Source organism: Phacochoerus africanus, chromosome 3 (assembly GCF_016906955.1).
Source record: "Phacochoerus africanus isolate WHEZ1 chromosome 3, ROS_Pafr_v1, whole genome shotgun sequence".
NCBI classification, from domain to species: domain Eukaryota; kingdom Metazoa; phylum Chordata; class Mammalia; order Artiodactyla; family Suidae; genus Phacochoerus; species Phacochoerus africanus.
In genome coordinates, this window is record NC_062546.1 from 11,040,332 (window position 1) to 11,062,316 (window position 21,985).

The following is a 21,985-nucleotide window of genomic DNA, read 5'->3' on the forward strand; positions in this document are numbered from 1 at the left end:
AACTGGGCTGTGCCGGCTGAGCGGCGTCACGGGGGTGAGGGCTCGGTCTCCCCTCACGCCTTCCCTGTGTATCCCAGTGTGCCGCAGGCTCCTGGAGCAGGTGGTCAGCTGCGGCGGGCTGCTGCCTGGAGCCGGGATCCCCGAAGAACAGACTGTCACCTGGTTCCAGTTTCACAGCTACCTGCGGAGGCAGAGTGTCTCTGACCTGGAGAAGCACTTTGCCCAGCTCACCAAGGAAGGTAGGAGCTGGCATCGGGGCGCAGGTGGCCTCAGAGCAGCATGTACCAACAAAGGAAGGGTCTGTCCTGAAGCCTGTCTCGGCTCTGGGAAGCCAGCTTTTCCGAATCACGGAGATTCCCCTCCAGCTGTTCTTTTGATGACCAATTTCATTAGACTCCACATTCAGCCCACATAGAAATGAGCTCCAAGAGCAGGAGGCTTTACAAAGCACAGAGCAGAGACCACAACTGGACACGAGGGTGCTGCCGGGCTGGCCAGAGTCCCTGACTATGAACTGAGGTTTTGCTCTTTTTCAGAGCGTATTTGACCCCTTGCTAGAAAGCCTTCCTGGAGATTCCAGGAAGCCACTCTAACACCAGCCCCCACTGGGGCCTGTCCTGGTTTTTGCTTCTCCATGGCTAACGCAGGGCCCGGAGCTGTCCAGCCCAGCCACAATCAGAGGGGACCCCGGGCCACCTTCTTCTGTCTCTTCCAGTAACACTTGCTGAGGAACTGCAGGGCGTGGGCCAGGCCAAGACGGTCAGGAAGCTGCAGGGCAAGCGGCTGGGCCAGCTCCAGCCCCTGCCTCAGACGTTGAGGGCCTGGGCGTTGCTCCAGCTGGATGGCACCCCACGGGTGTCCAGGGCGGCCAGCACTCGCCTGGCCAGCGCAGCCAGGAACAAGAGCTTTCGGGAGAAGGTATGACGTGTGAGGTGGGGAGGGGGGAGGGAGGGAGGGAGGCTTTCTCTTGGAAAAATAGTGACAGGCAGCTGCATTCCCTGCCAGGCAGTTTGATTTTGAGACGCTCCAGACAGGGATGCGGCCCTCCAGCAGCACCAGCTCTGAGGATGGAGGGAGCTGGGGCTGGTCAGGCCATCTCCTGAGGAACCCACAGAACCACATGGCACACGCTTACCACCTCATTCATCTCAGTGTTTCTAGAGCAACTTCTCTTTTCAGTCTCTGAGATGTCACCTGCATGGAGAATGTCTTAGAATTCGGACCGTCATCCTTGTTTACTTTCAATTAACGTGTGTGGCTGGTTCCCTTGAAAACCAAGAGATTGGACCTCTTGGCCTTTCAGGTTCCTGGACCTGTGACTATCCTAGATTTAGGGTACCAGTGACCAGAGTGGGAGAAGGGCAACCCCAGGGCCTTACCATATAGTCTACGGCTCACTCAAGTGCTAGGCACAACCCCACTAGCCACCCCCCCATTCTTCCTATTAGCCCTTACAACAAGTGGGCGAAGCCAGGGTTGTGTGACTGATGGCGCCAGTCAGAGCTGTGACTGGAAAAGCAGGATGAAGGGAAGAGATGCTTTTCCTGCTGGCCAAGGCAGCAACCTCGCGGAGGCTCCCTCTGTGTTCAGTCCTTCTTCTGTCCCCGCTGCACAGGAGGTTTCTCTGATTTTGCATTTTATCTAGATGGCAGTTTCAGAATGCATTTTGTAAACCTTATGAGAGAAAAAGCACTTTCTTATTTGATTACCCTCAGCCCAGGGGCGGCATTTTTAGGTAAACAACACTGCAGCCTACAACTCAACACCGTATACACTAGCATTCGGAGGAGGTGCTGTGGGCACCGTGGGCTCTGCTCTCATCAGCTCCCCCGACCCCCAACTCACAGCAGCCTTATTTCCTAGGCTTTGCTCTTCTACACCAATGCCCTGACCGAGAATGACGCAAAACTCCAGCAAGCGGCATGCATGGCGCTGAAACATCTCAGGGTGAGTTTAACTTGTCCTCAGGGGAGATGGAGAGAAACCTGCTTGTGGCTGAAGTTAGTTCTTTTCAAAATGTTTCCACTGGGAACAAAAAAGAAAATTATTGCCAGTGCAAAAGCACTGTAAAGAGCTGGCTGTAGAGGAATGGCCATCAGCTCCACCAGCAAAAGCTCCAAAGGCAGAGACCCCTCAGCAGTGGTGAACATTTGCCCTGGCTCCATGTGAACAAACAGGTGGCCCCAGGGACTCACTTTTATGCTGCACAATAAGTCCATTGCAGGAAAAAAAGGATAAAATATAGAAATGTAAAAGTTACCCATCATCCTAATATTTGAGCATAAAGCTTTTAAAAATTATATGGGGGGGGGGGTTCTGAGTTACTTCCTTAGGTTAGACTTAGCGTTATCTCAAGGCCAGAGAATATATTGAATATTCAGAGTATTTTTTTGTTTGTTTGCTTTTTAGGGCTGCACATGTGGCACATGGAAATTCCCAGGCAAGGGGTCAAATCAGCTACAGCTGTTGGCCTGCGCCACAGCCACAGCAACGAGGGATCTGAGCAGCATCTGCCACCTACACCACAGCTCACGGCAATGCCAGATCCCCGACCCACTGAGTGAGGTCAGGGATCGAACCGGCATCCTCATGGATACTAGTTGGATTCGCTTCTGCTGAGCCACAATGGGAACTCTGAATATTCATAATATTTTAAGACTCTTGACACAACATACCCACTTACCCTCCCCAAAGCGGAAGTGAGGGATGCCCATTTTACTGCAACCCCACCTGCATGTGAAACTCTCATTTAAAAAAAAAAAAATCATGTCCTGCCGTACAGCACTGGGAACTATATCTAGTCCCTTATGATGGAGCGTGATAATGTGAGAAAGAGGAATGCATATGTGTATGTGTGACTGGGTCACCTTGCTGTACAGTAGAAAATTGACAGAACACTGTAAACCAGCTAAATGGAAAAAAAATAACAATCATTAAACAATAAAAAAAATCATGGCCATTTTGCTTGATGAAAAAGGGTCTGATACAAACTAAATTCACTTACTCATTCTGGAATGAACCGACATGAAATTCTGTCAGGACCATCTGGTTATAATTGAATAACCAGTGAGAGCATAAGGGTGCCACTAGAGGGAGCTACAGTGCTCTGGTCCTTGGCCCTGGAGCAGAGCAGGTGGGGTCAACTGCGCCTGAACCCTTGTCACTCCTCTGCTGGCCTGACCTGGAGGGTAGGGTTGGGAGAAGCACAGGAGGGAGAATGGTCCAGAGGAAAGCAGGTCTTCTCATTTTCAAGATGGGGGCCTTTCAAAGGTGTCCATAAAGTTCTGCGAATGACCTAGCTTGCAGGCACGTGTCAGCCAAGATGAGATGCTGCCAGAGGCACTTTGATGAACCCGAGGCCATGTGAGAAAGCTGGAAGCTGTCGGGGTGCTGAGGCCCCGGAGACCATGCTAGGGCTGGTCTGTGTGGTTTATAGTAGTGGGGACTTGTTATTTAAAATGTTCTCTAATGGACTCTCTTTCCCTCACCCTCATATAGGGCATCGAAAGCATTGACCAGATCGCCAGCCTGTGCCAGTCCGACCTGGAGGCTGTGCGAGCGGCAGCCCGGGAAACCACGCTGTCATTTGGTAAAGTACAGCATCCAACATTCCGCTGAGTAGTGGGGTTCCCACAGGGCCCTTGGAAAAGTTGTGCTAGAGAGGCCACAGCCAGCTCTCAAAAGATGCAATAATAGCACAATGGACGGGCGCTGTTAGCGACCCAGAGGTCTCCTTTATGGTTGAGGTGCCAAGAGGTGCTTTATGAACCTCTTCAACTTCAGTTTCCAATCCTTGGGAATGAAAGCCAGATGCAAGGCAGGATTAAAGGTCAGCAGACTCTGTCTCGGACCCAAGGGCAAGGCCACTGGGTCCACGTGAGCTGGTCCCAAATGGTCCCCACCCTGCCTTCCCACCTAAGCATCTAGAAGTACTAAGGCCACCTTGGGTCACCAGAGTAGAAAAGAGCAAGGTGGGGGGACAATTCAGTGACAGACCACCTTAATATTTCAGGTGAAAAAGGACGCTTAGCTTTTGAGAAGATGGACAAACTCTGCTCAGAACAAAGAGAAGGCGGCTTTGGCCAGGAGGCAGATGTTGAAATCACAGTATTTTAAAAAGCCTCAGCTGATGAGCTCAAATCTGGCATCTTTGGTCTTGCTGCTGCCCAGCCTTGATCCAGGGAGAGCTGTGGGTGGGGTCCGCGGTGTTCTCCCCTGGAAGCGTGAGCTGGCCAGAGCTGCTCCCCCAGTCTCTGGGCCCGTAAAGAAGCCCCAAGGCACAAGTGAGACTCCTGTGCAGGAGCAGGACACAGGGAGGCATGGTGCTGTGAGGGCTGCACTTCAATCAATCAGCCTTCAGCTCTGAGAATCTGACCTTCCCCAGAATGCAGAGCTGGGTCAGTGCCAGCCAGCCATGCCACAAAGGGGCCTAGGCCAGGTGGGTTGAGGCCTGGCATAAGCAGGTTGGCTGGCTCAGCACTTCTAGACTGGGACGGAGGAGGCAAGCAGGCCGACTGACCCTGCTGTGGCGTGTGTGGGTCGAATCACAGCAGCAGCAGCAGCGTGATGTCACTGTGGCAAGCTGGGGAAGGTCGGAGGGCAGTCAGGGGTTCCACGATTCACTCCTGTGACCCAAGCTGCAGCCCAAATGCCACAAGTGGAGCTGGGTGGCGGCCTGCTGACCGTGGAATTCATTTTCACTGTGGTTCAGAAGCATCAAGGAAACAAGAACATGCCATCAGCCAAGAAGCCTTGAATGTCATGTCAGTAAAAGCACTAATCAAAGTGGAATCCAATTTTTGAAGTAGGTCAACTTAGGGCTTATTGAATTGCTTCAGAAGCCATAAGCTGGTTTGAAGAAAGATTTCACCGAAGATCACGCTTAAAGAAAGAAAATTAGTTTCCTATTTAAGTCTATTAAACAAATGTGGAGATACTCTGGGGCGTGAATCTGTCAGCATTGGCGTTGGAAATCTCTGTCACTTAAACACGCCCACTTACGTTTCTTGTATGTATTTTGTGCTTTTTGGTTTAACAGTATTTATTTGCCTTGTCCACATGTTGCTTTCTGAAATCTCAATTTAAAAAAACTTTTTATTGGTGTTTCACTCTGCCTGAAGAGTGGAAAGGAGCGGTTGTTTTCCCAAACATCCTGAGAGAAGAAGCCACCCCCGCCTCTGTGCCCGCTTTCCAATCCACACTCTGGACGCGGCCTCTCCCACCAGAGCCGGGTGAAGGTGGGCAGCCCCCGTGCATGTGCACTGCCCTCTCCTTAGACACCAGGCCCTTCTCTGCCCCTGGGCCCCATCCGATTTCTGCTCCAAAGTTACAAATTTAGTTATTGTTTTCTACACTGGCATTCCACCTCTTCATGAAAGCCGAGATGCAATCACCACTGCCCAGATCCCCTGTCCTCGACAGGCACTGTGTGGTCACCTGACCACAGAGTGTCTGTCTCTTGTTCTTTGGGTCCATGGGTCCTGCCAGGAGGCCACAGCATAAACAGTTTACACAGCACCCAGCTCCGAAACAGTCATAACACCTTGAAGGACATAATGGAATTCTTTGTACTATTTCTGTGCTATGTTGCAAGTCTGAAATTATTTCAGAAAAAAAAGCTAAAAAATCATTTTAGGAGAGCTTTAGATTTAATTTTGTACAAGAAAGGAAGACTACATGAATTTTTTATAATTCATTGTTATTTCTCCATCAGTTCTTTTTTTTTTTTTTTTTGTCTTTTTAAGGCTGCACCTGAGGCACATGGAGGTTCCATCGGAGGCTAGGGGTCTAATCGGACCTGCAGCTGCCGGCCTACACCACAGCCACAGCCACGCCAGATCCAAGCCACGTCTGCGACCTACACCACAGCTCACAGCAACAACGCCGGATCCTTAACCCACTGAGCGAGGCCAGGCATCGAACCTGAAACCTCATGGTTCCTAGTCGGACTCGTTTCCGCTGTACCACGACGGGAACTCCTCTCTGTCAGTTCTACATGAAGACTTGGCAGAGGTGCTGAGACATGGCCACCACTGTGTCTTACAGACAGCTGGGGAGGGACATGTGCTGGAGGTCTGAGCAGTTCTTCAAACAACTTGAATAAATTTGTTGAGTTATCCAAGGTCCCTAATACAGTTAAAAGGTGAGTTTTGTTGCTGCTGTTGAAGGAAATGGGTTGATGCACTGAGTAAACACGCTCAGCAGGGAGAGCTTCCCCAGCCCGAGGGCACCCACGACTGTAGGAGGCCAGAGCAATCCTCAGACGTGGAAAAACTCTAAGCCCTCTTGACAGACAACATCTGCTTAGCATCAGCAGGGACGGAAAGAAACAGGGGTTGCCCAGCCTGGTTTAGGCCCATTAAGCAAAGAAATGGGAAGCACCCCAAATCCATGTTCTTTAGAAAAAAGTTTTATTGTTGCAACTAAAATGCAAACCCATCATTTATATGGCAAGTTGGAAACCTGTACAGTTTGACAATTCTGTGAGGTCACAGAAGACCCTGAGACGCGCCCCCACCCCCGCCCCCCCCCTCATGCATCCACATATACACACACCTGAAAAGGTATTATACCAAAACACCTTGCTTTTTTTGTTTGTTTTTATTTTTCTACAAATGGTTTATTCTATGGCCATCGTAAAAAATAATGACCTGATGAGTAAATATTGGCTTAAGGCATATAGCAGAGCAGCTCGCTACTTCTCTAACATACGTGTGACAAGATGGAGAGCCATCTGTTTTCCAAGGATAGGAGGTTAAACCAGTATATCCATTTTGAAATGCTACGATATATACACACCCAAACTACTACATACATATACAGGACTTAAAAAACAGACAAACAAGCCCAACTCAAAATGCTCCCAGCCTGGCACCTCGGCCTTATCCACACCTCACCAAGGCTCTACGCGGGGACGCCTCAGATGTTCCCACCATGGAATTTCTCTGCACGAGCTTCTGACACGTGAAAGGCAAAATGTGAAAATGCTGGCAAAAGAGCAGCTCGTGAGCTACAGCTGCCTTTTTTTTTTTTTTTCTTGTTTAAAAAGCCACTTAATGTGGAGGTCTTAAGTTTCCCTCGGAGGAAGAGTCGTGAGCACCATCAGTCCCCAGGGTTCAAGGGCGGGGGCAGAGGCCTCTCTCGGCAGGGCCCCAGACCTAAAGGGCAGCAGGCAGACTTGAAGGGACCGTTGTCCAGGCTGTTTCCAGAAGTGTGGTTTCCAACAGTCGCCTTGATTCCAAATCACGGTCTCTGCTCCAGAAGAGTGTGAACTTGGGAGAGTGGAGGCTGATCCCAAAGCTGTGTCGGGGGGACCCTGCTTGTCGAAATGTCCAGAGCACGAGGTGTGGCTATGGCTTCCCTTCCCCTTGGAATGTCTGAGTTACAGTGGGACCCAGCTGGACCAGGATGGCCGGGCCTCACTAGGAAGTCATCAGAGTGTCATGCCAGGAATTAGGCAAAATATCTGTCATTGGAAAACATCACTCCACTGCTGAATGGCGACTATTTCAGCAACAGTCTTAGGAACCACAGCCACGTAATGATCAGATCATGCAAAGGCAGATGGGACTTGTACAGGGGGCACGTTAGTAAGCAGAGATCTAAGTATTTCAAGCACGTGGTATTTGATCGGGCCACAAGAAGACTGTACATGCATCCTAATAACACACAGGGAGAGTGCTGACTGAGATCAAGGTTCTGGCAGATAACCGGGGAGGGGAGTAACCAGGACAAAGAAATCGCACACCATGTGTCTTAAATATCCAATGTTCATTATATGTTAGCCCACTGTTCCACACACATATGCAAACCTCTCCTCACGTTACCACAATGTCAGGAAATAACGACTGCTTACAACCGTCCTCCTTCCTAGTGCTGGTCTGACGCAGCAGCTCATGGCAAAGTCCTACGTGCCCAGCACTACCTGAGGGTTTATTATTGTACTTTTTGATAAAGCCCTTGATGCAAGGCTGACATCAAAAAACTTTAATACATTATTGGTTTAAGAAAATGCTAGTGCACTACGGAAACCTTTGGGGGAAAAAAATAAAAAATAAATATGGAGTGGAGAGACTCACTGCCCTCGGGCTCTGTGGAGGGCTGTGGGGAGGATGCTGCGTGCTGCCTGCTGGGGACAAGCCGAGGGGGACACAAACAGCCCCCTCCCCTGCCCAGGCTGCCTTCCATCTTGCCACCTTCACAGTGCTCTCCTGTGCCCTCCTCAAAAAGGGGGTGTGGATCTGGTACTCGAAGGACAGGGAGGGAGAAAAGTTAAAGGACGTAGGTGAGACCAACAGCCTGGGGAGGCTTTAGTGTAGACCACACGTCTGTCGGGCCCGGCTGGCTACGCGGTCCGGCGGCCCTCACCTACCAGGCTGCCTGCTAGGTGGGTCATTTTATGTGTTGCTGTTGAGCAGGAACTGGACTGAAACCAAATGTTTTCAGGTGGGCTGGGACCCACTCCTGCAGAGCTGTGGACTCACACACCACCCCCAGCCCCACCCCAGCGAAGGGGGTTTGGATTTTTTTTAAATAATAGCTCCCCCTTTCCAAAAATCACCCCTAAGGAAAAATCTGTTTGCGTGTTGCTAAACCATCTGATGCACTCAAAGATGGCTGCTTAGAAAGAGGCAAAATATTGAAAATCATTAAAAAAAGGTCTGTGAGGTGGTATCCATGACCAGTTTTGAGGCTAATCCTTATTCTCCTCCTCAACTTTAACTGCGACACACTTCTAATGTGTGGATTTCTACTGAAACAGCATTTATATTCCAAGCGAAGTGGAAACCGCTCCTTCTGGATCTCAAGGGCAGGGTGAAAAGCTGGTGGCCACATTGTGGTGACCTCTGACCCTGAGGCAGGGGCCCCGAGGAACCCTGTGCAGGCGGATGGAGCCATGGGGGCAGGCCACGTGCAGGACGGCTATAACGAGAAAGGATGGATGGGTGGAGAAACAGACAATGCGAGACCAGCGTGGCACCCTGAGCAAAAGCAGAAGCGGACTTGTTTTCTCCAGACGGCCTTTTGCTGTCTTCCTTAAAATGGGAAAGCTCACAGGCACTGTCCCAGCTCCGTGTGAGCGCAGCAGAGGAGGTGCCTGAGCGAGACAGTGTCCGAAACCCTTAAACCCTCTTTTCCAAAGGAGTTTACATTCGTCAAAGTGTGGGAGTCTTTCCCTGGGAAATCAAATAAAAATTGTGTATCTGGTTACACCACCTAAGGGTACAAGAGAGTTTCATAAGTGCCTAGTCATTTTTCTTTTCCCCTAGAAATAACAAAAAGCTGCTTTTTATAAAGGTTAAAAACAACAATGTGTTGTAATTCTATTATTTTTTTTCAAAAATAAATGAACCAAAAAAAAAAAAAAAAGAAAAGAAAAGAAAAGAAAGAAAGAAAAAGAGAGCGAGACATATTTGGCATTTTCTCTACTTACTCCTGAATAGGTTAAGGCCCTGAGATTAGACTCTTATATTCTTGGGACCACAGGGCTCCTTAAAACCCCAGTGCATCAATCCTTAATTCTCTCCTGTTAGCCCTTCACAGTTCCAGACTTTGAAAACCTTTGATCTGCTTCTTCTGAGACTGGCTCAGAGCCTCCTGCTCTGAGTGCTAACGCCGGGCTGGTGGCCAGGGCTTTCTGTACACGCGGTCTGGCCAGCACGTCCGTCAGTGAAAACATACCCGGTAGCAGAGGTACGCGCCGGCGGTGAGGACCGTGGCCATGCACATATTGACCAGGAAGGGCTTCCAGGGAGTCAACGCCTGGTCCTGCTCCTCCTCGGGTGGTGATGGCTCTCCCTGGGCAGAACCTGCCCCCACGACCCGCCTTCTGACTTCAGTGTCTTGACTCGCGCTGAGGAATGAGGGGGGCAAAGGTGGGTTACTCACTCTGGGGAAAACAATGGCAAGGACACTATTATTATGGAAGGCATTCTAGGAAAAGATGAGCCACATGCAAACGGAGCTTGGCAATGTTGACACTGACCGGAGGCCTGCTGTTACTACCTCCACCTCAGGGCCCTACAGCCAGGGTAGGGTTCTGGAGGCCCCAGGACTCCCTAGAGATGGAGGGTGGCTAAGGGCCTAAGGAAAAATACAGCCAGTGGTGCAAACAGGTGCCAACTTTGCCCTGGGGCTGCTGAAAGAATGTACCCTTCAGATCAGGGAAGGCAATGGCATGGCCCCCAGCCTTCCACTCCCTCCCCGGGACCCCAGCAGACTGACACGCAGAGAGGCCTTTGATGCTACGGACACGCGGACATCATGCACCTCCTGTGCTGGCCCTGTGATGAGGAGCAGCTGCATGAAAGACTGGGACTTGGAAACCAGCATTTGGCAAAGTATCCAGGTGAGATTTCTGATGATCAATTTAGCCACAGAACCAATGGGGCACACATCGCGGGTAACCTCTTTTATCATGCACACCTGTTTTGACGTCTGGCCACAACGCTACATCTTGACTCCACACGGTAACAGCTATAAAACAGCCAACACAGGGAAAAGGCAAATTTATCTGCTCCCTGGATATATAACCTGCTCTTCTCTAGTCTTTCACAATTACAAATGATGACATCTCTATACATAGCTATACATCTCTGCACTCCTGCCTGAGAACTGCTGCAGGCTGAATTTCTAGATGTAGATAAATGGGGGGTCGAGACCGTGCACCAATCGTAAACCACCCTCCAAAAAAGCAGACAAGGGCACTGCCTCCAGTCTCAGGCCTGGGCTAACTCTGCTTCATTCATCCTTCAAGCTTCTGCATGACACCACCTCCTGCAGGCAGCCTTCCTTGACCACCCACAGAAGGCTGAGTGTCCCTTCTCGAAGGCTGACCACTTCAGCGCACACCTCCATTACAATACTGTCCACAGGCCCCCACCACAATCTACTGCTCCCTTCCTGACAAAACCATCTAGAACACAGACCAGGGGCCATGGTCTAGTTATCTCAGTGTTCGACATGCATCAGTAGGTGCTCGGTAATCTTTGTCGAACTGCAAGGAAGCAAAATGGTGATCAGGTTAATCAAGGCTACACGAAAAGGGTAAGTTCGCCAAAAACCAGTGGGGGCTGAAAGGACATGCTCAAGCCTGGATATCAGTTTCAGGACTGGCCTGGAGCCTGGGGGAGGCTTCTGTCAGCACTGGCTGTCAGCTGCACCAGACATGATTCCAACAAGCACCAGCAGGTGGTGCTAGACCCACACTAAAGTCAGTCAGTCACCAGGCCCAACCCTGGGAAGCAGTGATGGTCCAGGGACCCCATCCCCCAAGGACAAAGAAGTGGTGCTTGCTAAAAGAAGCCTGTATCCACAGGTTTCAATATCAACATGTATTTCTGGAACAAAAGGCCACTTCCCCAGCCCCCAGTATGCCAGGACCCTCTCACATTACCTTTCTAGGCTGCAGGAGACGTTTAAGGGGGTTCTGGTTTCTTCCTTGATAGGGCCATCTTCTTTATCCTCCTCAGTCTCATCCTTTACCCACTGGTGGTTTGGGAAGAACTCCTTGCATTTCCCATTGTGTGGCTCCAGGATTCGTTTGGGAGGCCGAGGAGGCGGGGGGACGTGCTCTGGTGGGGGCTCCAGGTCCTCGTGGGAGAGTTCCTTCCATTGCTCCTTGAAAAAGCAGCAAGGAGAAGTCTCATGAGATTTCACATTTGGCTGATTTATCAAGGAATGCTCCCCTTTAAGTGGGCAGAGGTGAGGGCTCGTGAGGGACCCTCCCAGCTTCTCGGGTCTCCAGCCACGTCCTTGGAAGATGAGGTGTTCTGCAAATAAAGTCTATTCTGCCTACTAATGCTCTCTATGTGAGCTCTTCAAAGGCAGAAACTGGAACGTGGTGAAAACTTCCACAACTCTAGCTATTTAAATATGAAGGGTAGCTATTTCCTCTGACACAGGATACTTTTGAACTTTTTACAACGAATAGCCTCCTTATTTAGAGGCAAAAATTTAAAACCAACACACCTGGGTTAAAGCAAAAGCAATGCTGACCTGTACTGAAGAGTCTCCCATGATGAATTTGGCACCCTCGATCACAGCCAGGTAGGAGAAACGGAGCTGGTCTGCTGTCTGGATCAGTCCCATCCGAAATTTCCTCATTTCTAATAGAACTTTCTTGATATCAACAGAAGAAGGGTCTTTCCTTTTGTCCATCTGAAAGCCAGAGAGGAGACACAGGCCAGTGAGGTCCAAGTCTCAAGCACCATGTGACTGTATATTCTTTCAAAAGGGAAGAGTATACCAATTCCTCCTTAGGAAAAATCAGTGAGGTTGGCAGAAGTCTAGAAAATAGAGCAGTAAATCTGGGACCATGTAAGGGGAAAAAAATCAGAGGGAAGGGGATTCTTTGGATCTTCCCAGCTTCCACAATAAAATTAAGAGCATCCCTCCAAACGAAGCTATTTGGGGAAAGGCTCCTTTCACAGGAGGGAAGCTGTTAAAAAGTGAAGGTCAAAGCTAGTTTACTGCAGAAACACTAACGGAGAGGCTCTGGCCAAGCCAGAGTGGAGGTTCAAGTGTGGTCCCTTCTCTTCCCTGGGTCTTCAAGGGCCTTCTTACCAGCAAGAGGCAAGTGTCAGCCAGACAGAAGGTCCCCGACCTGCCGATGCCGGCACTGCAGTGCACCACGATGGGGCCGTGCTCCAGGCTGAGGGACCCCGACTCACGGACTTTGAAAAGAAAGTTCAGGAATGAGGCTGGCGATTCGGGGACTCCAAAGTCAGGCCATGTGGTATAGTGGAAATGTAAGATCTCTCGAGTTTCTTGAGACTGAAAGAGAAACATACTCGTGATGATTCTAAGAGATTCGCCTGTTCAGAAATCACTCATTTCAAGTAAGCACGAAGTGCCTCCCCGCCCACCAAACTTGATTCTCAGATTTTCTCCCCAAGTCCACAAGCCCAGTCAGCAAACACCTGGCCCCACGTGGACCCCAGGCTGCTCCTGCTTCAATGTCACCTCCTTTAAGATGCCAAGTCTCGCCCACAAGAGCTCTCGTTTCCGGTGTTCCTCTCACTGCTGCTGTCTTCATGGTTATGACTGATTTCTCTCCTTCCCATAAGTCAAAGTGATGCTGACTGCCAGCCACAACAAGCTGGTCATCAATGCCTCAGGTTTTCTCACGAAAGTGTGGAAACAACTGCATGTGTGAGGCCCCGGCTCTGGGTATCTCAGGGCTTTACAAGACTATCTGGACCCCTCTGAGGACTGTCATTTTACAGAAAAAAGTTACCAACTGGTAACTGGTAGGGTGCCATGTAAGGCTCAATACCTGGCTAAACGGATGGTCCATGGGGAGGAGGGTGCAGCAAGACCAGCTGCACTGGCCCCACAAGCTGTCTTCCAGTGCTGGGCACAGAGCTCACCAAGTACTCGCACCATTCCCTCGCAGCATGTAGTCCCATTAGTCCCATTTTCGAGATTAGGAGGCTGAGGCTTGGCAGCCAACCCTCCACTAGGTGGAGGAGCAGGAGTTTAAATCTATGCTTGCTTGACTCCAGAGCCCACGTCCAGCAACTGATACAGGTACACATGAAAGGCAGACCCTGGCCCCTGCCCCTATTTCTCCCCAGGCCCTAGCTGCTCCCTGTGGAACAGAAAGAAGGCAGCCTCTGATGCTGTTTCCAGCTCTGCTCCTTCCTCAGAGCCTATGAGAGGCTGCTTCCAGGATGGACAGACGGTCTCCAGTAGCAACGATCAAAATGTGGTTCTTGCTGAGGAGAGCACCCAAGATCGCACTAAGCTAAGAGCCCACGGTCATGGGAGCCAGTCGCAGGGTGACTGAGGCCTGCAGACAGGAACCACACCAGCTGTGCGGCACCACAGGCCAAGGCAGTGCCGGGGTCACCTGCAGAGCTGCTGATGGCGAAGCGCTCGGGGTCCGAGACCCACTAAGGAGCCAAAGCCCTTCCTTTGGCAAATGTCCACAATATGCCTCCCGTGGGCCAGGCTAGATGAGGTGAAGACCCCGCCCTCATCCCCCCAGAGCTCAGAGCTTAGTTCTAACAACCTTCCCGATCCCAGAGTGATGAGACCAAGTCAAAGGACCCACGATAAACCTAACCTCAGCAAAGAACACGCACAGGTCACCCTGCAGCAGCTATTACACACGCTGCTATCTTTCTGCAGACCTGGAAGAGACCTGCATATGAGATTAGGATACTTTATAGAACCACACGGAACAATTCCATACTTTCCCCTTTAGAAAATGATCTCCTTATAGACTTTAGTGGCTTAAAAGAGAAATGTGTCTTCCATTTTTTTGGGAAAAGAAAAGCACTGGAAAAGAGATTTAGAACACAGAATAAGAAAACATGCCAAAAGCAAGTTCCTTCTAATTCTTAAAAAGGTGTGGGTTGTCTCCTGTTTACTCGCTCCCTCACGCCTGCCCTCCTCTTCCTTGAGGAGTTCATTCTCGACGTGCGCTCGAACGGATATACACGTTTGAGAAACGACTTTCTAACAAGTCTGTCAGAGCAAAGACATCTTCCCCAAAGCTCCAAGCTGCTGCGTGTGCTCCGCCACGCCGACAGCACAAGCCTCTTCTGCTCTGAATTCCTTTTCCCTCAACAAGCAGAAGAAATTTTCTCAAGAGTTTACAGAAGTCACTTGTAAGGTGAGGCCTGCAAACACTAAAAAGCATTTAAAAGAAAGCCTACATATAATCCTCCAGGCACATTCCAAGACGTTGCCAACACTATCCCTGAAAATCCTCCATCAAACCCCTCCATCAATCACACCAGAGAGCCCATGTGCAGCTGCAGCCAGGCCCAGGGCTCCAGCGCCCTCGCACGGCCGCACTGTGGGGCTGCATCCCTCCAGAGCCATGCGGCTTTAACCTCTTCTATCCTCAATCACCTGAGCTGGGCCATCCGTCTCCCCTTGACCACAGGCGTCATGATGACTGTAAAGCAGTAAGTCAAAAACCAAGACATGAATACCAGGCAGTGGCAGATCTTGCCTCTCGGCGGAGTCCCACCACCCCCGCCTTCACCTCACAGCCCCCGGACAACTCTGAGCTCCCTCAACCCCACAGGGCCTGCTAACCTTTCCCTGCTTGCTCCCTGACTGGTGCTGCTCTAACCCTTCACATGTACCACCTTCTGGCACCTCTACAAAGCCCTGACAGAAGAGGAAACTCTGACGCAGTGAGACATGGTGCCCTTGGCCCGAGGTTTGACAGTCAGGCAGGGCGGGGTCAGGAATCAAGCCCAGGCAGTTTGTTCCAGAAGACAGTGGTCGACCACTATGTTTGAGGGTGTCTCCAGGAGCTGCTGCGAGCTCCTTCCCACTGCTCCCAGTACTGGTGTGGGTTCCCCAGAGTGAGGGCTCCAGGCTTACTGTCCAGAATCCCCAGGGCAGGGTCTCCGTGGTGCTGTCACAGTGCCACACGGTGCCCTGACATGTTCCAGGACCACCTTTTAACGACAGCTGGCAGCTGGTGTTATCAACTCTCCCCACGCAAACAATCCTGAGACTTCACCTGGACCTTAGACCGATGGGGAACCGGGCATCAGCCCTGCCTCACTGCAGGCCACAGAGACTGTGGACAACCAAAGAGGGATGCGAGGTCTGCTGCTATTTAACTTCCAGGCCGTCACTCTAGTCCCTCTGCAGCTGTGAAGGCAGGAACAGCTATGTTTTCAGTAAGAATTCCTTTTCCCTTAAGAACCAGTAAGAACCAGTGTCAGCCAGCGTTAAGGTTCAGAGAGCTCTGGGGAGAACTAGGCACCTAAGATCCTCCCCGGGGTCCCCCCCACCCCCAGGCACCTCAGGTCACTGCTAGGCAAGGTGAGCTCCAGTCACCACATGCTAAAACCACACCTTGCTCAGAGGAGACAAAACCTGGAACAATCGGGGTTCAGGAAGTCACCCAAGTGAAAAGACACCCCAACCAGCAGCCGTCTGCAGTACTGAAGCGCATACCACACTCACCGTGAGGTTTTCCAATTCTAGCTGTCGGACGGTGTAATATGACTTAATATCTTCAGAGATCAATGTCAATTTCAAATTTGTGTCTTCAAAGATCATTTCTTTTTCTTCTTTTTGTGGCCAGTACTGTGCACATTTTAACTGGGGGAGAAAATAACACTGAATTATTGTGAGCAACTGACAGAAAATAAAACAAAAACAGAGGTTTGGAGTACCTTTCACGAGCTTTATGATACGCCAAAGACCCAGGGTTTTCTGACCTCGGAAGCTGCCATCAATGTAACCTGCCTGCCTCCTGTTGGGGATGGCGAGGGGCCTGTGAAGGGCTCGTTGGGCAGACAAGACTTGGCCTTCCCAAGCCAGCTGCCCCTAGTTATCCATGCAGCAAAGTGCTCAGCGGTCTGACCTCCTCCCTATAGCCCATGAGGGAAGCCAGATCGCATCAAGGTTTGGTCTAGTCTCTCACCAACTACTTTATGCAGCCAGGCTTTTCAAAGATGACCAAGACCTGATCGGTACTCTTGGCATAGTGCAGACCCCTCCGCTGGGGATGATGACCAAGACTCGAAGAGACCACGCGAAATACTGTGAAGAGCTTGAAGAGCTGTAATCAAATGCAAACCAGAATCTAGAGCAGGCTTGGCGAGGGGTCCTCCAAGGCTGGGGATGACTCAGTGCCCATCCCACCTTTTATCCTGGTTTCATTCAATTCACAAAAATCCTTTTGAAGTTCTAGTTTAATAATTTCAGAAACTATTTGATGGTCTTGATTTAAATGTAGCTCATTAACATTTTCCTAAAAGTAAGCAAACTCCCAAAGATTTGGGTGTTGTTTAGAGTTCAAGAAAGAAAATCTGAGTCAAATTCAGTGGCATGCTTTGCTTGAGCTAAGTTTCTATGTCAGACAGTTCTGGTTGCTGATGACTACTCTGGACAAAAACAGCAGGCAGATGGGGGCTAAGCTGCCAGGTCTACAAGCCAGGACTGACATGTGCCCAGAGGGACCCTCAGAGGCAGTATGATTTCCATCAGATGAGGTATCAGTGCATGTAAACAGCTCTTTGGGAAATGGTATAAGTTCAAGACACTTGTAATTCAACTCAATACCTCTGCTGAGGCAAAGGATGATTGTGTCTGAAACACCCGGTAGGTGGAGGAACCCTTCCAGGGCCAGCCGCTATGTCGGGAGAGACTCTTCATGCCCAGTAACGACAAGATAACAAGCCTGGGGGAAGTGGTGAGGAGCAAACACTGTGCAAGTGTCATGGGAACTCAGAAGAGGCAAGCATTACGGGATGGCCAAGGTTAAGGCAAAGAGAGCGCAGAGAAAACTCTGTAATAAAGAGGTGGCTCCTGACAGGGGCATGATCCGAAGGATGACTAAGACGTTCCAGGCAGTGACTGCAAAGAAGCCAGTCCTGGAAGAGCAGTGGGAGATGGGCCCGAATGAGGACCAGGCCACAGTGATGCTGGCAGTGAGTCCAGGAATCTGCAGCATCACCTACATTGATAAGGAGCCAGGAGGCTCTTGAAGAGGGTGAATGTAGAACCACAAAGGCCCATCAGTCCTGCTAATGAAAACCAAAACAACAGAAAAGAGGGAGAAACAAATCGAGAAACACCAGATTGTGATGCCAACACAACTTAATGGTTCCCAAAGAGAAGGCCAAGGTGGCTTTCTAAACAGCCTGGCCATAGGCCTGTTGGGAAGCTTTGGCCAGTTGCACCCAGGTCACCTCCCTGCACCAAGGAGGAGCTGCCAAAGACGAACCCCTGGAGCAGAGCCCATCTGTCACCATGGAAGTGATTCTGCCACTCAGGACACAGAAGCATTAACGGCAAGGCACTATCCCAAGCTTAGCCAAAGTGAGTGAGGCAGCTGAGAGCAAGACTTTTATAAGATGCTTAAAGGATGTATTAATTCCCACACTTTAAATAATTAGATCTGTGTGATGCTTTGAGACCCTGGAAACAAGAGACTGTCCTGGTAGGTCCAAAAACACGTGTGCTAGAGTGGCCCCCAATGCAGTGAGCACAGAATGAAGCAAAGAAGCGGAAGTGCAGAATGGCCAGACACTACCAAAGAAGAGGCCGATGTGTTCAGGTCTCGTGGACAGGAAAAGCAAGTCTTTTAAATCTCATCTCCACACAGCAAGCGCTCGCCTTCAAAAGAGAATATAAAGCCTTACAAATCTCTGTAATCTGGGTAAAGACCAAGACTTTGGAACTCTGTAACTGAGGAACTCTGGAACACACTATGTGTCAACCAACCAATACTTATTCGAAAGTATTTTTTTGGCTGTGCCTTCAAGCATATAGATCCCCTGGGCCAGGGATCGAACCCGAGACACAGCAGTGACTACATCAAGAGAACTACCTTAAAAATAGTAATTCTTAAAAGAACTCTAGGCATCAACAGCAACATGCAATAGTCTGCTCTCTGTAATTTCCTATAGAAATTTTTGTTGTAAATACACAAAATAAAACAAAACAAAAGAATAAGCACAAGATCACGACTTCCACCATCCTGTTAAACCGATACATAGTGACTGGAAGAGTAGGTTTATTTTATTAGAAAGCAGTCCTTCACCAGGGTTAAAACTGGGCATGTCTTGGGTTGGCACCAAAACCCACGTGGCAGTGCCAACATGCTGGCATCTGTCCTGCCTACTGTTGCCACCATGAAGGTGGAGAGAGTCCTTGGGACTTTCTAAAACAAAGAGCTAGGCCATCTGGAGAAAAATCCATGAAAATCATCTGGGGTGACCCTGGGAAGGGTGATTTGGCTGAAAGAGGGATGAACACAGAGAACTAAAAGCAGACTATGAGAGAGATGGACAAAGCCTAAAGCACCTACGATGCGAGAGCCAGCACCTCGGGCCCAAAAGCACTGAAAATCAAACGGCACCTTTAGTAGGACTTTCAGAGAGAGAACCATGGGCTTCTTACTATTTTCCCTGCCTAGACAAGCAGCCCAGCCCCCCCCCCCCCCCCCCCCCCCCCCCATGCACGCACTCCAGGTCGTGTCTGAATGCAAGTTTAAAACCGAACCAAGAAGAACTCTGGCCCTTTGGACGACCTCAGTCTAACACACACAATCATCTTCTGCGCAACCACTTTCCAGGAAGCAGGGAGTCCCAAAAGGGTAATGGCAGGTTTGCCAAAAATAAGAGGGAGAACACCCTATACTATTTGGCAAAAGAAGGAAACCAGAAAACAAATATGCATTATGAGAAAACACTCTGCAAGCTGGTTTTTCACCATGGGCTATGTGGAGAATTTATAATTACATTAGTTGAGCAAACAAGACACTGCAATTTCTTATCATTTTCCCCAGTCAGCCCTTACGTGGGTGATAATGTTGATGCCAAATTATAAACATTTGGCCCAGTGAAACTTTTTTTTTTGTCTTTTCAGGGCCACACCCACGGCATATGGAGGTTCCCAGGCTAGGGGTCGAATTGGAGCTATAGCTGCTGGCCTACACCACAGCCACAACAATGCAGGATCTGAGCTGGGTCTGAGACCAACACCACAGCTCACGGCAACACCAGATCCTTAACCCACTGAGTGAGGCCAGGGATCAAACCTTCAGCTAGTCATATTTGTTTCTGCTGAGCCTCAATGGGAACTCCAAGGCCCGGTGAAACTTTAAAAATCTCAAACCATGTGTTGCTTTCCATGCCAACCTGCATACCCAAATGACCAAGAATAAAAAGAAGAGCTACAGAGGAAAACAGGGACTACTGTCACATTACCACAGTGACCTACAATAAGAACCAAGCAGTCTTTTGTTTGTTTGTTCTTAATGGCCAGCACAGCAGTCCAAGGGGAAAGGCCAGAGCAGATCTGTGGTCCATCTACGCTCAGCCTGGGTGGCAGACAACCAAGAGCAGGGCCTGGTGACGAACATGTGACTGCAGTACCTGGACACCCCTCCTTGTTGGGCTGTGACAACAGTAGCTAAAGCAAACCACACACAAATAGTGAAGAGATCTCACCTGAACATTTAGTAACAAACAAGGCAAACACTACCATATCTGATGAGTTTTGAATACACAGTATTGATTTAAAATTCTCAACCTTCCATACCACCAGAAGAGTGGTTCTCAATTGAGGGCAATTCTGCCTCCCAGAGGACACTGGGCAATGTCTACAGTCAGTTGTGATGGCTTCAAAGGGCACAGGGAGTGCTACCGGCATCCATTCGGTGCAGACCAGTGATGCTGCTAAACACCCTGCAACGCACAGGCCAGCTTCCTGTGACAGAGAGGGACCTGGCTGACTCGTCAGCAGAGCCGAGGCTCGAGACCTGAAGGCTACTATGCTCAGCACCTGCACTGGCCACCGTGTTTCACTTTCCCTTGCAGACTGTGTGCTGTGGGAACCTCCTATTTTGTTTCTTTATTCGAAACTGCCGACAAAAGCGTGACAGGTTTGCTTCACATTTGCAATTTCACATTTTACTAATCAAGCCACTGCAGAGAAAATTAAAAACCACTTTCACTGAAAATACTTTTTCCTAAGCTAAGAAGCATTATTTCATCAATTGAACACTCAGGTTAAGCTCTTTACCTGTTACTATGGAGCCTTCGAATAAAAAGTTTCTTTTAAGAAAAGGGAGGCAGAGGCAAAAATGTGATTTTAAACATGTGCTGTCTTAACCATTTGCTGTAAGCAAGACCATTTCTTTCTGTGCGGAGGAGGGAAGAGGCTTTGTGGGGAGAGTTCTAGTGCTTTAGATTTTCACCACTCAAGCTTCCTTTGATGTGTTACTTCTGTGCACTTGTATTTTTTCCCTTTAGGGCCATGACGGTGCTTTCTTCCGAGGGGTGGCATCTCTGGAGCCTTTGCGTTCCTCTGTTCTTCCTCGTGCCCGTGCCAAGCCCAGAGGCCAGAGTACCAGCACCTGGTCAGGCGACACGTTCCTACTGGGCTCCATACCCCTCAGCTCACCTTCTCCTGGGTCCTCTGCCTCTGAGGCTGCAGAGCCCTAGCTGTGTTGGCACGAGAGTCAGGGCAACAGGGGAGCCAGGGTGGTGGGGATGTGGCATCTACTCCACCATGTGAGGACCACACTGTACCCCAAGATGTGCGGGACGGCAGAACATAACCTCGGGGGGCCTGTGGGAAGCAACATGGGATGCCTGGAGGTGGGGCAAGTGCGATTCAGATCTTCAACCCAAAGAACTGGCAAGAAACATTGAAAAATTAAAAAATAAAACAAAATGAATAAAACTGTATGGAGTTCCCACTGTGGCTCAGTGGTAACGACCCCAACCAGTATCCATGAAGATGTGGGTTCGATCCCTGGCCTTGCTCAGTGAGTTATGGATCTGGCGTTGCCGTGAGCTATGGTGTAGGTCATGGATGAGCCTCGGATTCTGGTTGCTTATGGCTGCAGAGCAGATTTGATCCCTAGCTGGGAACTTCCATATGCCACAAGTGTGGCCCTAAAAAGAAAAAAAAAGTTTGTTCTGGCTGGAGTCTAGAGATGGAGGAGGAGATGAGGGGTCCAGGATAATGAGGGTCCAATCACACCCAGTCCTGTAGCCACATAATGTATATCCTGGGAGGGAGTGGGCGCCCCAGTAGGGTTTCGCTGGGCAGAGGTGTGGGGAGACTTGGTTTTGACTAAAGATCATTCTGGATGCAGGGTGCAGGACTGAGGAGAGTGAGTCAAAAGGAAGGGGGCGGCCTCAACAAAGACACCTCTAGCCCACGCTGCAAACAATGTAGAAGAAAGGATGACACACATCCTGAAATAAACGTACAAGCAGACACAGCCACGTTACAGAGGCGTGGCCAGGAGCCAAAGGTCTGGGGATTTTATGGAGGGAATCCAGGGTCCAGCTCTTCCTCAGCTCAGGTGCAGGGAGGCACACTTTCACCAGCCAGAAAAAGCAGATATGATGACGATACAGTAGGAAGCTGCTTTTCAAAATAAAACGCTTGCTTCCACAGCTGCATAAGGCAGGTGCAGCGGCACAGGAGGCCTAGGTGAAAGCACAGCAGGGCACGCACAGCCCACTCTGGAGAGACTGATGGT

The 21,985-nt window shown here is 49.9% G+C and overlaps 2 protein-coding genes across 6 annotated transcripts in view; one reads left to right on the forward strand and one right to left on the reverse strand.

Moving 5' to 3' along the window:
- The window catches only part of RIPOR3 (RIPOR family member 3), a 33,211-nt gene extending 28,154 nt beyond the window's left edge, over nucleotides 1-5,057 (forward strand). For both annotated transcript variants that reach the window (XM_047770875.1, XM_047770876.1), the window contains 5 exons: nucleotides 78-239; nucleotides 716-918; nucleotides 1,864-1,947; nucleotides 3,499-3,589; nucleotides 4,013-5,057. In XM_047770875.1, the coding sequence (XP_047626831.1) occupies nucleotides 78-239; nucleotides 716-918; nucleotides 1,864-1,947; nucleotides 3,499-3,589; nucleotides 4,013-4,116 (644 nt within the window). In that variant the 3' untranslated portion in view covers nucleotides 4,117-5,057. The remainder of the gene's footprint in view (nucleotides 1-77; nucleotides 240-715; nucleotides 919-1,863; nucleotides 1,948-3,498; nucleotides 3,590-4,012) is intronic.
- Nucleotides 5,058-6,389: 1,332 nt separating this feature from the next.
- PTPN1 (protein tyrosine phosphatase non-receptor type 1) overlaps nucleotides 6,390-21,985 on the reverse strand; it is a 69,646-nt gene continuing 54,050 nt past the window's right edge. For 2 of the 4 annotated variants that reach the window (XM_047770877.1, XM_047770880.1), the window contains exons 5-10: nucleotides 15,940-16,077; nucleotides 12,565-12,774; nucleotides 11,998-12,159; nucleotides 11,396-11,619; nucleotides 10,426-10,476; nucleotides 6,390-9,853 (exon numbers count right to left, since the gene is read on the reverse strand). In XM_047770877.1, coding sequence (XP_047626833.1) covers nucleotides 9,667-9,853; nucleotides 10,426-10,476; nucleotides 11,396-11,619; nucleotides 11,998-12,159; nucleotides 12,565-12,774; nucleotides 15,940-16,077 — 972 coding nt within the window. In that variant the 3' untranslated portion in view covers nucleotides 6,390-9,666. Of the gene's footprint in view, nucleotides 9,890-10,425; nucleotides 10,477-11,395; nucleotides 11,620-11,997; nucleotides 12,160-12,564; nucleotides 12,775-15,939; nucleotides 16,078-21,985 lie in introns of all 4 variants that reach the window. The other 2 variants (XM_047770879.1, XM_047770878.1) reach the window with 2 other exon arrangements.